Source organism: Apaloderma vittatum, unplaced genomic scaffold, assembly GCF_000703405.1.
Source record: "Apaloderma vittatum isolate BGI_N311 unplaced genomic scaffold, ASM70340v1 scaffold11837, whole genome shotgun sequence".
NCBI classification, from domain to species: Eukaryota; Metazoa; Chordata; class Aves; order Trogoniformes; family Trogonidae; genus Apaloderma; species Apaloderma vittatum.
The window spans coordinates 8455-22584 of record NW_009726750.1 but is presented as its reverse complement, the minus strand read 5'-3'; the positions used below and the strand labels follow the sequence as shown (position 1 = coordinate 22584).

At 40.1% G+C, this 14130-nt stretch overlaps 1 protein-coding gene across 1 annotated transcript in view; it reads left to right on the top strand.

The window, feature by feature from the left end:
* EPHA3 (EPH receptor A3) overlaps positions 1-9722 on the top strand; it is a gene marked incomplete at its 5' end in the record, with an annotated part of 136707 nt that extends 126985 nt beyond the window's left edge. The window contains 2 exons of the mRNA XM_009873398.1: positions 7381-7530; positions 9479-9722. Coding sequence (XP_009871700.1) covers positions 7381-7530; positions 9479-9676 — 348 coding nt within the window. The remainder of the gene's footprint in view (positions 1-7380; positions 7531-9478) is intronic.
* Between the last annotated feature and the right edge of the window lie 4408 nt (positions 9723-14130).

Genomic DNA, 14130 nt, shown 5'->3' with positions numbered 1-14130 from the left:
CTGACTAGGTGAAATTTTATGCTGTTCTGGTCTCAGAAGCTGTGTCTGAAGCTTGGCATAAAGAATATGAACACATAACCTTTAATATATCAATAATCTATGTATCCCTTTATGTATTAATACATAATCTGTGATATCCATGCTATTGTACAAGAGCTCTGAAGGATAATGCAAAGATCACTGGTGTGTATGTGAAATACAGGGAACCAGGAGTTGTAAGAAAACTTTGCTACCTCATAGGGTCCTTTTTTACCTCCTCAATTATTGTCACTGACTCAATACCACAAAAGGCCTTTGGCAGCCTGTGGTCTGCCTGCTTGCCGAAGCAGAAGCCAGCATGTGAGTCGGGCTTTCTTTTTTTTTTCTTTTTTTTTTTTTTTTTTTTACTGAGCCTTTGTGCCGGAGGGGATGTACTGTAATTATCTCCATTCTCTGTACCTATTCACTTTTAATTGAAAGGCCAAGACTGTATTAAAATTGTCATTGTCAAATTTATCTTTTTTATTCTTCTTATTCTAGATGTCTATGTGACAAGTGGGTGGACTAATGAGACATTATGAAGTGGAAGTAAATTTAAGCCATCACATGTGTAGAGGGACTGTAATTATGTCTCTCAAAGGCATAATATTTAGGTAATCAGTAGATGAACTTAGTCTTTTTAGGCACATAGTTGGACACGTCACTGGTGTTCGCCGCATTTCAACGTAAAATGCTGCCCAGTTATTATATTTGCATGGACAGGTTCTCATTAAATCTACAAAACTTCAGAAAATACAGTGCTTTGGTGGCAAGTATTCTGGCAGCATGTGCTCACAGGTGACAGTGCCAGAGCAGGTGGGTCATGGCAAGGGAGGGGCACACTGGTCCTTTTGTTAGGCACACGTTATTACAACTGGTCCTTGACAGGAATTTCTTGTGGTTTGCTCGTTCCCTACATAACATAAAACCACAGTGATAGACTCTGAGTGTATTCAATGGTGTGGCAGAGGAGGAAACAAAAATTCACAAATTCTCTTGCCTACTAAGCACAAAGGAAAGACAGTGTTACCATTTTCCACTCAAGAGGGAGATAATTTCAGGATTTATTAATAAGGGATGAACAAGTAGCATCAGCTGATCATCATCAGTAGCATCAGAACATCATCAGTTGATGTTCAGATGCTTAAGAGCATAAGTCAGGCTCGACTCCCTCACATGAAGCCATCTTCTGCGTCTCTTTAGTTTGGAGAAGAGGAGACTGAGGGGCGATCTCACAAATGTTTATAAATATGTCAAGGGGGAGTGTTAGAAGGACGGAGCCAGGCTCTTCTCAGTGATGTCCAATGACAGGACAAGGGGCAATGGATACAAGCTGGAACGTAGGAGGTTCCACAAAAATATTAGGAAAAAACTTTTTCACTGTGAGGGTGACAGAGCACTGGCACAGGCCGCCCAGGGAAGTTGAGGAGTCTCCTTCTCTGGAGACATTCAAAACCCACCCGGACGCGTTCCTGTGTGACCTACTGTAGGGGATCCTGCTCTGGCAAGCGGGCTGGACTAGATGATCTTCTGAGGTCCCTTCCAACCCCTGACATTCTGTGATTCTGTGATTCTTCTCATCAATGCGATATCTCCTGAACTAGCCTAAGTCCTCGTGTAATGAACTGATGTCAGCCTTTTACCTTCAGGTTTTTCTGCAAAGTTCTAATAATTCTGTTAAAATCCATTTTTCTTGATTTCCCTCTCCCCAGGCCTGTGGCTAAGGTGCCTGTGGCAGTCACCCTGTAACAGATTATAAATCAGAATATTGCAGTAGGTTATGAGAGCCTGGAAACAGCTGCCTTGTGCTGGAGTGTCAGACATGCCAGAAATAAATTGAGGGCTACATTGACTTCAGATGAATTATGCTGAATGGCCAGATACTGCAGGAATCACAGCTCCATCTAGAACAGATAAAACTTCCAGTTACAGCTGGCTCACTAATTTCAAACCCTGAGAGTGGTTCTCTGACCTAGACTCCCTGGGAATTTGAGCTGCAATAACAAACTCCTAAAATTTTAATTCTAATACTTGCTTTCTGCTTAAATTCAGGCAGCTTATTTGGCTACATGATGAGCATGTTCTGAAGAGGAGATCTTGAAAAATATATATAAAACTTGTATTAATCCTAAGAAAGTAATCAGTAAATATATTACAGTAGCTAGAGATGCATGCACATGTAGATTTCTCTGTATAAGCCTGTATCAAATAAATTTGAGCAAACCTTTTTCCTAGGCATAGCTATAATGATTTTTCATTTAGAAATTTTGTCTTATGTATTTGGTCCCAATAGTACTAATTGTGAGAAATAGGAGCTCAGTAATACCAGCCCATAATATTAGAATTCCAGATTTTCCAGTGGAGGATAAGCAACGGACAGCACATGAAGAAGATTAAACTGCATGAAACCTTAATGAACATGCAAACTTTTTTTTTTTAAAAAAAAAGCAAACAAAAAACCCAACCAAAACTAGAAAAAAAAGCAACAAGTAGAATTTCTTGGCATTTTCATCATAGCAGCTTACAGAGCAGGTATCATTATGCTCATTTTACATATTGGGAGACGGGAGTAAGGGGGCCAAAAAACAAGAGATGAATGAGGAAACAAGTATGGGAGCTTAGTTTTCCAGCTCCAACTCTATGGTCTACAATAAAGTGTTTGGCTTGATTTATGTGAGAGTAAATTATCTAAGTTGTCTTTGATCCTGGCAAAGGCTATTGCAAAGAATATCCTAGTTTCTGGCAAAGCAGAAAATTAATAGGCAATATGTGTTCAGATGAGATATGTATTTCTCAAAAATAATGGAGAGAAGTGAAAAAGAATTTTCTAATGCTGAATGATCGTGAGTTTGGAATTTCAAGATAGAATTACTGAATTACAGCAAGACTTAATTTTCAAAGGTGGCAGCAATAGAAAACTATGAACTTAGTTCAAATGACTCTTCAGATTTTCTGCATATATTGATATTTGGACATCTGCTAAAATGTGAATGTTGCATAACCCTTTGGGAGGGAATTTTTTTTTGTGTTAAATGATTAGTTTTAAAAAAACATATATTTACCAGAACTCTAGTTTTTTGCTGCTCTTGCTCTTAAATTATTAAAAAAAAATGATTTATCAAAGTCCCTTTTTAAAAAAAAAGATAAGATTGACTTTTTTATGACAAATTTGGGAGCAGAATAGCAAAATGGTAGTTTTACATCTATTTGGTTGTAGCTGATTTCTTTTTTTAGGTACGTTTTAATGCTCTCCTTGTTTTACTCTACTCTTTGGTAATGCTACATGTATCTGTAGGCTTATATAGAGTTACAGATGAGATTTAGCAAAGAAAGAATCTAGGTTTGACATACCTTTATGTTTCACTAAAATAAAGCCAGAAGAACTTTGTTTCACTGAGTTTTTCATCCTCGTTACCCTGCAATAAAGGAGCCCCAAAATGTTAGGAAACTAATTAGTGTCATTTGGTGTAAAAGTGTTTCTCCACTTATGTAAATGACTTTTCTGTAAAATTATATCAAATATGATATTTCCCGTCTTTGCCTAAAGTGCTCATGTTCTAGCCATGAACACATTTTTCCATGTGACATCTGGCAATTATTTCTCTAGAGTTCTGCAAGAAGGACTCCATTTTCGTGTCTTAAGATGGAATTTAAAAATTGGGCCTGAAGCTACACGTGAAAATTCAGATTTATTTTTTTTCAGAATAATATTCTGAAAACTCCAAAATGATACTTCTGTGTTTCACAGATTCAGCCATAATGCTAATGCAAGAAAAAAACAACATAACTGCTCCCTGCCTCAAGGATTTTCTTATGTACACATCATAGGTGTCTGTTCTGTCATCCTTCTATTTGAAATGTAGCCGAATCAGTTTCTGGGGAGGGAGCTGCAGCCTGGCTACGTTTCCACCTCAGCTCACTGAAGACACTCAGCTCTGTATCTTGGCTTCTTACAAATCAGATGGCACAGTCTCTTTCCCAGCAGCACTGATGCCTCCAGGCACAAGTGGAGGGATCAGCAGAGAGGAGACTGGGAGCTTCTCTGAGGCAGCACTGTGACCTGGTTTGAGCTAAAACAATACATAAATGAATATTGAACCCAATCCTGCCCCAATGGCAGTCAGCACTGATGCTGCAGGGCAGGCCAGCATGGGGGAATTCCCAGGCTGGACTCAGTATCAGACAGGAACTCACAGATCGGGATTGAGGGCAAAAAACTAGATGAAGTCCTTCTTGGCCACTGGCCATTGAAGAAGAGGACTTGGCTCTTGTGATCCCTCAGTTTTATACTAGTGTGACTAATACATGGAATGGAATGGAATGGAATGGAATGGAATGGAATGGAATGGAATGGAATGGAATGGAATACTTTGTTGGTCACTTTTGGGTCACCCATCCTATCTACTTCTGCCCACAGTTGCAACCTTTTACTTCCTCATGGCCCTTTTACTTCCCAGCACTCTCAGAGCGTTACACAAGATCCAGCAGTGACCTTGGTCACTGTAGGAGCAAGGATAAGCAAGAGCCTTTCTGCATCCCAACCCCTGGGAGTAACTATAAACATCAGGTGTTATCACTTCTAGTAGCAGGCACTGTCTGCAAAATACATGCTGCTAACTTCAGAAAGTGCGGTCCCTTAGAGGAGACTGAGCTTAAAAGTGAAATCGCTGAACAAAATTGGTTTTGGTTTAGCTCAAACCAGGACACAGTGCTACCAAAGAAGCAGCCAGGATCAACAAGAAGCTTTCAGAAGCAGCAGGGATCAACAGTCCCCTCTTGTATGTCTCCACTTGGCCAGGAATTTGAAACATCTTGAACCAAGCACTGGTAGTGGTCTGGCTTAGTCCCTGCTGGACACATTTGCTGTGAGAGCACTGTCAGGGGAATTGAGCTCAGAAGCCCTCACCAGCCATGGGGCATGGTGGTGGCACCTCCTCCTCAGGCTCTAGCAGCCCCAAAGCTGCATATTCCTTTCCAGATGTGGTCCCTAAGGTTGATCTCTAGAAGTCCTTTTCAGTTTATGTCTCTGGTATCTTAGAGGCGGTTTTGTCCTGGCAGCTAAGATAGGCTGAGGTGGGTGAACACCCTGTGGGCAGGTCTGCTGGTGCCTGGTCAGTTTTGTGGGTGGCTGCTGAGACTGTGGGATGAGTAGGAGATGTTTGATTAGGAAGCTCTATCTGTTCATGGTGGTGGTTTTTTTTTTTTTGTTTGTGTGAATTTAGGACATGGCTTTCCCCCAGCACTGACATTTTTTTACTGGAAATCAAAGTTCACTCTACTGGTATGCGTAGAAAAAAGGTTGAAAAAGTGGGATTGATTTCTTTATCATCCCCACATCTAGAAGTGTAAGTGGATTTGTTCTGAAAACACTAGAACACAGGAGAGCTTTCCTTGTTTCTTGTCTGTGCTTTGACTCACTAAGGGACCCTGGATATTTATAAAGGGGGTATAGCATTGCCTATCAGTAGAGGATGAGAAAAACAAAATCAATTTTGTGTTCTTAGTGCTGTTATGGAGAGCACTGGGAATTGTGAATAAACTTAGGATGAATAGGAAATGCAATGTACTTTTTGCTACTAAAGAACATAATCTTAAAGATTTCCAAGAGAGATAAATAGAGAGATCAGGCTTTCTACTCAGGCCAGAAAAGTCTGGCTTCTGTGATGAAACAGTGGCTTCAAATACTGCTATTTATTTTCTATGTCCTATTTGCTGGTCCATAAGTAATGTCAAAATTCAATGTTCATGTAGTTTTAAGGGCTGTGTCTGAAATAAATGTTTGTCTTTTGGTTAAGGTATGAAGTCTGCTAAATAGGATGTGATTCCTAAAAACTGTAGCCAAGATAGATTCCCTCTCTGACTTTTGCCAAGACTCCAAGGCATATCTGGTGACATTTTGAAGGTCTAAATTAGAGCCTGAGTCAGGCCTGCCTGTATTGGTAATATTTAATCTAACTTGCACAATATTAGCCATGAAATTGCAGATGCTTTTAGACTCCAATGTATTTAGGCTATTTTTAGTTTCTAATGAACACTGATGTCCACATTTCTGTTGTTAACCAAGCTAGTTAATCTAAAGCTGATGAGTGTGTGGCTGCCCTCAGTGCAGGTACACTTTAAGAAAATGTAGGCAAAGCATTACTAACATTACATTTTATTTCTACCTAGCTATTCAGTGGAAATAAGAGCACTCCCTTCCCACACAGTTTACTGTAAGAATAAGTGTATGACTGTAGTATAATGGGGGTTATATTGTTACCTCAAATAGCTAATCTAGTATGACATTTTCAGAACGTATCCCTGTACATGCTGTGCATCCCTGGAACTGGAAACAACTTTAAACTCTCAGAGTTTTCTGTATTCAGATGTATTCACTCCAGAATTACCTTAAGTAACAAGTTTTGCACTGCTTCTTTTAGACCTTTGTGTATCACTTGCAAATCAGAGTCATAAAATCTTATGTCAAAGTTGGCACTCTTGGCGATTGTCTCTTGTCTAATTCTCATCTTGCAGAAATCTAGCCTGAGGCTGCTTGTGTGCATTTTACTAATTAGACCAATGGCACCTAGTAGTGGTCGTAATCAGAGAGAGAGAATTGTTCCCTTAACTGCAATATTAATTGTAATGGTAGCTTTAATTCTTTTCAAGTTTACATCATTTAATGATGTCTTGCTTCTCTTGTGACTTTAAAAAATTATCAAGACCATCCAAATTGGTCTTTCTGTGACTGTCTTTGATGGCTTTGGAATGGGAAATTTGTGTCATAGTGACTGTGAAACAGAGCAACATCGTCGCCCCTCATTTTCCTTAAATGTCACAGAATACAGAGGTAAAAACATGGTGAAACTATGCAGGTTTCACACCAACGTGGAATTCACTTGAAATGCCTTACAAATAGCCAGATCCAGCCTTCCTGTGCTGTGCAAAGGGTTCTAGGGTATAAACAAGGTCCTCGTACTGCATTTCTCATCCTTAGTGCTGTATGACTGTCCTGTCAGTTTCCAAACATTTCATAACTGAAAATCAACCATACTTAACTTACTATTTATTGTCTATGCATATTATGCTACACATATATATATTTGTGCATATATGTATATATATACATGCATACAGTGTATCTATTATGTATCTAGTATATATATCTGTAGTTTCAGTAGATTTTTCACTGTGATGTATGTTACTCTTTGTAGTGTACAAGATGCTTTCATGACAAATGACAATAATGTTTTCCAGTTTATGCTGTTTTTTACACCAATACGAAGATAATTAAGAATCCCAGAGATTAAAAAAAACATTCGTGCAAAATTAAATTCATTGTATCACAGTCAAATGGACTGTTTTATCTTGTTTTGCCCCCAGGGGGGTAAGATTCCTATCCGATGGACATCACCAGAAGCCATTGCATATCGGAAGTTCACATCAGCTAGCGATGCGTGGAGCTATGGGATTGTTCTCTGGGAGGTGATGTCTTATGGAGAGAGACCGTACTGGGAGATGTCCAACCAGGATGTGAGTATATTGTTATCTGAGTTACATTCTCAAATAAAGGATCAAGCTGTGAAAGGAAGTGAAGCATAATGAAACCGGTGGCTCTATGTTTTTGACGTTGACATTGAATAAGATGTAGGAAAGAAAATCTCCAAATCTCCTTGGTCAAGTAAAAGTTCTAATGAACTTAACAAAAAGCCAGCATCTTTATAGCAGGGTATTTTGGGCCTCTGAAGGAACATATTAGAGAGTTTTACCACGCTGGTGGTTTTCTGTAGGATGATTCAAACAATTCCACTGCAATGAGGTCATTACATTTTACATGCCTTAGCCTATTGTTAGAAAACCCTCCTAAATTTCTGTTGATCCCCTTTGGTTCCACTTGTATAACATTCTGTAGAAGTTTTCTGTGAATGTCAAATACACAGAATAAATTGCTCTTGGTGCCTGTGAAAAAGAGAACCAAAGCATTTCTACCGAGTTTAATGAAACCAAAATACTTCTGGAAGTAATCAACGGATAAAATGGAGAAGTAGAGTGATCTGATTAGAAGATTTCCAATACAGGCTTCTTTGCAACATTAGTAAACTATCCAAGCCTGCAATCCAAATGATTAATAGATCTCTCCCAGAATTTTTCTAAGAGGCAGAACATTTCCCCAAATAAGATTTTTATATATATCTATTTTGGGTTCTTCTTCTGTCATCTTATTAATCCTAGATTTTTTCCACAGCAGTTATTTATGAACCAAATTTTCTGAAGTACAGTCACTAGCACAAATAGATTTTCCAAGGGTTTGCTATATATTGTTACCAGTACTAAATTAAAAAATCAGTAACATAGTTGTAGTCAGACATTTTCTACGCTACTTTATGTTAAACAAGGAAAAAGAGAAGAAAACTTCCTTTAAAATTAGTATCTCCAGAACCCAAGTCTCTGCAGAAAACTCTCTCTGTTAATTAGTCATGAATGTTTTTTCTGTTGCTTGTGGAGATTAATGGATCGTGTTAGTTAAGATGATATACCAGTGAAATGCTTTTGATAACATCACATTAAAATCAGAAACAGAAGGATTGATCTATTTATGTGCCTCTCCTTCACGGCTATTTAAACCATGGACTGTTTTCCTATTCCTGTTCTGACTCAGAATAGTTTGTCCTGCTTTTGAGTTAACCGATCCATATAAAAAGAAGGATTAACAGAATATGGCTTTATAATTTTCTGCTTAGAATACATTGTTTTTTATTCATGGTGCAGCAGATACTGTAGGGCTGATGGAGACGATGTTATAGTGTTATGAAGAGGTTGTATTATAAAGCTTCGTAACAATGTAAGTTCTGGGATTATTTTTTTTTTTGGTAAATCTAGACAAATGGTACACAATCTAGACAAATTTTGTCAATCTAGACAAATGATAGAAGAATTGGGCCTGCGCTGCCTCGTAGGAAGTGTACAGTTATCTTCATGGTAAGTTTTAAAAGTATTTTCAGGCCCTGTGAGATCATCCACAAAACATTATCTATCAGTTCAGGATGTCCCATGAGAGGATGGGCTGGTTTTCTGCTGAGTGCAATATCCACTGGAGAGTGTGGAAAATGTGTGTTGCTAAGGGCGACCAGATGAGAGATATTTAAGGCTTTCTGAAGTCTGGCATAGTTAGGCAAACAGCTTGCTAACTATAGCTTTTGTATATGAATTTAGTTCCATCAAGTGTGAATTTTGGAGAACCTTTCTAGACTCTCACCTTCCTCAAAGTCATATACTGTATCTTAACTCCCCTTTCTGTATGCCTAATTTACTGCCTGGTTTACTTTGCAGATAAAACCAGAGGCATTGCACGACAAGACAATTAGTGAATAAACACATTTGTTTAAACACATAACGTCCATGTTAATGTGGTTCACAGAACTGATAAAAACCAGTTGATTTAAATGCCTGTAAGTTTTCAAAAACTTTTATCCTTGTGCAGGTGATTAAGGCTGTTGATGAAGGGTATCGCTTGCCACCTCCTATGGACTGCCCAGCTGCCTTGTATCAACTGATGCTGGACTGCTGGCAGAAAGACAGAAACAACAGACCCAAGTTTGAGCAGATTGTCAGCATCCTGGATAAACTGATCCGTAATCCCAGCAGTCTGAAAATAATCACCAACGCGGCGGCAAGGTAACGCATTAGATCTTACATTGCACATAAATAAATGTCTTTGAATCTCTTCAAGTTCCATAATTAGAAATTGTTTAGTTTGTTCACCCACATCTTCAACTTTTAACCGTCACTGTTTGCAATCCTGAAAGCTAGAGAAAGTTTCCTGACTACCCCTTCAGGAGAGGGATTTAATATAATTATTATTATTGCTGTTATTTTTATTAAATTAACTATTGTTTATTCAAATTGTGAAAAGCCGTTAGGCTAGGCCTGTGAAACACATTGCAAGACTGAGCAGCAGTTTGGGAGAAAATCATAGATGACAAATTTGGCCATCGTGTTATGATCTTCGTTTTCCTTCTGACATTATGTGGTGGTTTAAGTGCTTAGTGTTTCATAAGTTACAACTAGCGATATTCCTAAGTATCTTTCTAAATTAGATCCAGACACATATCCTACGCTCTTATTCTCTGCCCTGACAAATCACCTTTGCTTTAATCATATGAATAATCATTTTAGTTTTAGTAGGACTCACAAACTTAAAAATGCATTTCTGTTCCCTGTTAGATCAGTGCCTTAAACAGGAATTTATTTCCAAGCTGTGCAATATTTCAAATTGCATTAAAAACATTCATTTATAATCCTGGTTATTCAACACACTCTAGAACATTATTATGATGAGCTAAGAATTATCTCTTTGAGAGAGAGTAACTGAGGAGTGTGTTGACGGCTGAAGACATAATGAGGATGTGGTGAAACAGGAGTTTTGGTTAAGTAGGGTTTAAGCGAATGGGTTTATGTAACACAAAAAATGTCATACTCTTGCTGAAGTGATCTGAAAAGATTTAAAATTACTTTTAGCATGAATACTAGTGCAAAATCCTCTGCCTGCAAAGCAGGCAGAGTCAGGGAGAAGTTCATTCCGCTTCTCTGATTCTTCAGACCCAGGTCTTGGAGGGTGTTTCCATGACCAGTGTGACATGAGTAAGCTGCAAAAAGAAACACAGCAAAACATTCATCTGGAATACCGTGTCCAGTTCTGGGCCCCTCAGCTCAAGAGAGACAGGGAACTGCTTGAGAGAGTCCAGCGCAGAGCCACAAAGATGATGAAGGGAGTGGAACATCTCCCTTATGAGGAAAGGCTGAAGCAGCTGGGTCTCTTTAGCTTGGAGAAGAAGGTGAGTGTCAGGAGTAAAGGGTGAGTGTCAGGAGGACGGAGCCAGGCTCTTCTCAGTGATGTCCAATGATAGGACATGAGGCAATGGATACAAGCTGGAACGTAGGAGGTTCCACAAAAATATTAGGAAAAGCTTTTTCACTGTGAGGGTGACAGAGCACTGGCCCAGGCTGCCCAGGGAGGTTGTGGAGTCTCCTTCTCTGGGGACATTCAAACCCTGTCTGGACACATTCCTGTGTGACCTACTGTAGGTGATCCTGCTCTGGCAGGGGGGCTGGACTAGATGATCTTTTGAGGTCCCTTCCAACCCCTGACATTCTGTTATTCTGTGATTCCTCTCAGGCCTTGTAAGGGAGCACACATCTCACCATGGCAATTGAATGGGAAGGCACAGAAGGGAAATGGAGCAAAGGCAGCAGGAAGAACTGCATTGATAGTGCAGCCCTGCTGTGCAGGTGACATGGACTTCACCTCCTCTTTCCTGGCCCCTGGCATTGTGTTGCATCCTGAGCTAGAGACTGGCCATTCTAATTATCTCCTACTGCCACTCCAGAGACAAGAAAAAGAAAGGAGAGATGAGGGGAGGAAGGTGACCGTTCTAATGCTCTTTGCTTTTAAAAATATGGAATGAGAGAAGGCTCCTTGCACAGTAATTATGTTTCAGTAATTTGACTGATGAGCATGTAGCACATAGGAAACCAAAATGCTTATTAAAGCAATTATTTCTGTTGCCTATTAGGTAACAGAAAGCAAACAAAAAAACCCACAAAAATTTTTTTGGGAAAAAAAAACCAAATTGTTTAAACGCTGCCTTCTCAGTCAAGCACATTTCTTCTAAACCTCTTGCGCACTTACTTGGCAAATGGTTGGTTCAAATAATGATTTTGTAGGGATTTGGTTGCAGAAACCAGTGCTGCATATTTTGCATTCCAAAGACAAGCAAAACATTGCCTGTTTACTGTCCTTCTAGTTAAGCAGTTAAAACACAGCAGAGCTGACAACAGTGTTGAACCATCGTTTCCAGTTACCTGTTCATAACCAGTAAAAGGTGATATCCTCTGATGGAGATCAAATTTAGTCCGAGTACTGTTTGCACCTGATGGGTTCTGCACACGAGCACCACAGTGCTGCTCTCTCCTGTCTCTCGCTTGCTCTCTTTGCTCTTATATCTTTATATGCTTTTCTGGTGCGGGCAGCAGATGCTCCACATCCGTACCGTGATGCCATGCTCTCTGCTCATGGCACCACATGGTGAAGGAAGGAGGCTGCTAGCTTGATCGAGGCCTTCTCACAGATGTTTTAGGTGAATCTCAGCAGAATGCTCCTCATGGCAGGCTGCTGCTCTGGATTTGGTATGGAGGACATTTCTGAGGAGGGAAATGTCCAAGGCGATTTTTATTCCCTTCTTTCCGATTACCTTTCTGATGTTAGATCCTTGCACACCTTGCATTTCCAAGCAGTGCCAGTATCTCTCCCTCTCTGAAGCTCCTCACTCCCTGGTCAGATGGAGGCCTTTGGAGTCTGGGTGGTGGGCACACTGGCATGGGTGAGCCCAAGCCCTTCCCCTCTGTGAAGGCATTTGTTGCAGTTCAGGAAATGTTTGATTTGTGGTTGCAGTTCAGGAAATATTTGATCTGTGATCTATCTCACTCTCCCCTCATTGGTGCCTGCAGACCAACCCAGTCTGTCCCTTAAACTTGAGTATGACCAAGAACTGAGTATGACAGAATGAGGGGTGCTGGTCTGTCCTCTGCAGATTTGGAAGTCTGCAATCGCCCCCTGTGTAACCATTGCCAAAACTGACTAATCTCAAACCTCAGACCTGCTGAAAAGCTGCAGATGGCTTCTCAACCCTTTCATGTCCTGCAGAGAAGCACTGCAGGCAGGTAACGTGCTCTCCATTTGCAGCAGGAGCCGATGGTTCTGGCCAGGGACTGAGCACTGGAGGCCCAGCATCACTTTCTGACAAACTGACAGAGAAAAACGAGAAGCCAGACTTAAAATGGGTTTGGGTCTTGCCGTAGCCCTTCTGTGTAGAAATATGTAACTGATACGAAAGGGTAGTGAGTCAGGGCAGCTCCTCGAGAAGGAGAGATGCAGTCGGATCCCTGCCAGTATTGCTGCGACTGAGCCTCGAGGGCTCGGGGGATTACGTCGGCTCAAATGGCTGCTCTCAGTTGTTATTTGAGGCCGTAGTATTCCCACAGCACCTCTCCTCATACACATAATAAGCAATTAATCTAAATTATAGAAGTCCCAGCTCTCTTTTACCCGTGTCTGTGGTGCTACTGGAAGAATGCTAAAGCTTTATGCCCACCATATGCTCGTAGGTGTTCAGAGTATACTTGCTCAGGAAAAAAATGTTTAACCTGACGATGTCTGTTGCAGATGCAAAGCCTGTCTCTTCTTACAGTTTTTAGAGCTGATGTTTGTTTAAAATAGTCACTGCCCTGTTGTATCCCATTTAAAAGCACGTTGCTGGAGGTGCATAGGATATCCCTGTCCTCTGGTACATTGCTGTTAACAGACTTCAACTGAAGGACTGTACATGTGATTCCCTGCCATAGCCCAGGCATGTTTTACACTAATACCTCATAGGAATACAGGAGAGGAGTCAAAGCCCTTCAATTCTGTGTTTTGTCTTCAGTTTTCTGTCCTTTCTGGCCACTCCATGACATCTAATAATTTCTTGATACCCAAGGGGATGTTTCTATCCTTATTGATCATCTCTTTGCAGACCATTGTACATGCTTGTGAACATTACACTGACAAAAGCTTACATGTTGTAACCTGAGCACAGTGAATGTTTTATAATACCTTTCCTGATGTTGTATTTCATGTCGAGTTCACATGAAATTTCTTTTCCTGTTCCCTGTAAAGTACAGAGTATGGCTGATTTCTTTCTTGAGTGTCAAAAATCTGCTTTTTAATCAGATGGCCACCTTGGGCACTTGCTAAAAAGACCTGTGTTGGTTATGGACATGTGGGTGTTTTTTGTCCTTTAGGATCCCTGGAGTTATCAAGCTCTATAAAGAGCTGTAGGAACAGAACTCAGTACACAAAAGATTTTACAAGTCATGCAGTTTTCCAAAGCATAGCCTCATGATATTTTTATTTGATTTATGTCTTGCTGTTCCTTCCTGTTTTCTGAACATGATGTTCATTTTATAATAGAGTCCTTAGGTTGTTTGGATATCTTTAGGGTGGAAGTGAGTTTATAGTTCTTCCAGTTTTGATCAAGTTCATTATTTTTCTTCTTGAGCTTATTGTTTTTTAGTCCACTGTGTATTACTTCACAT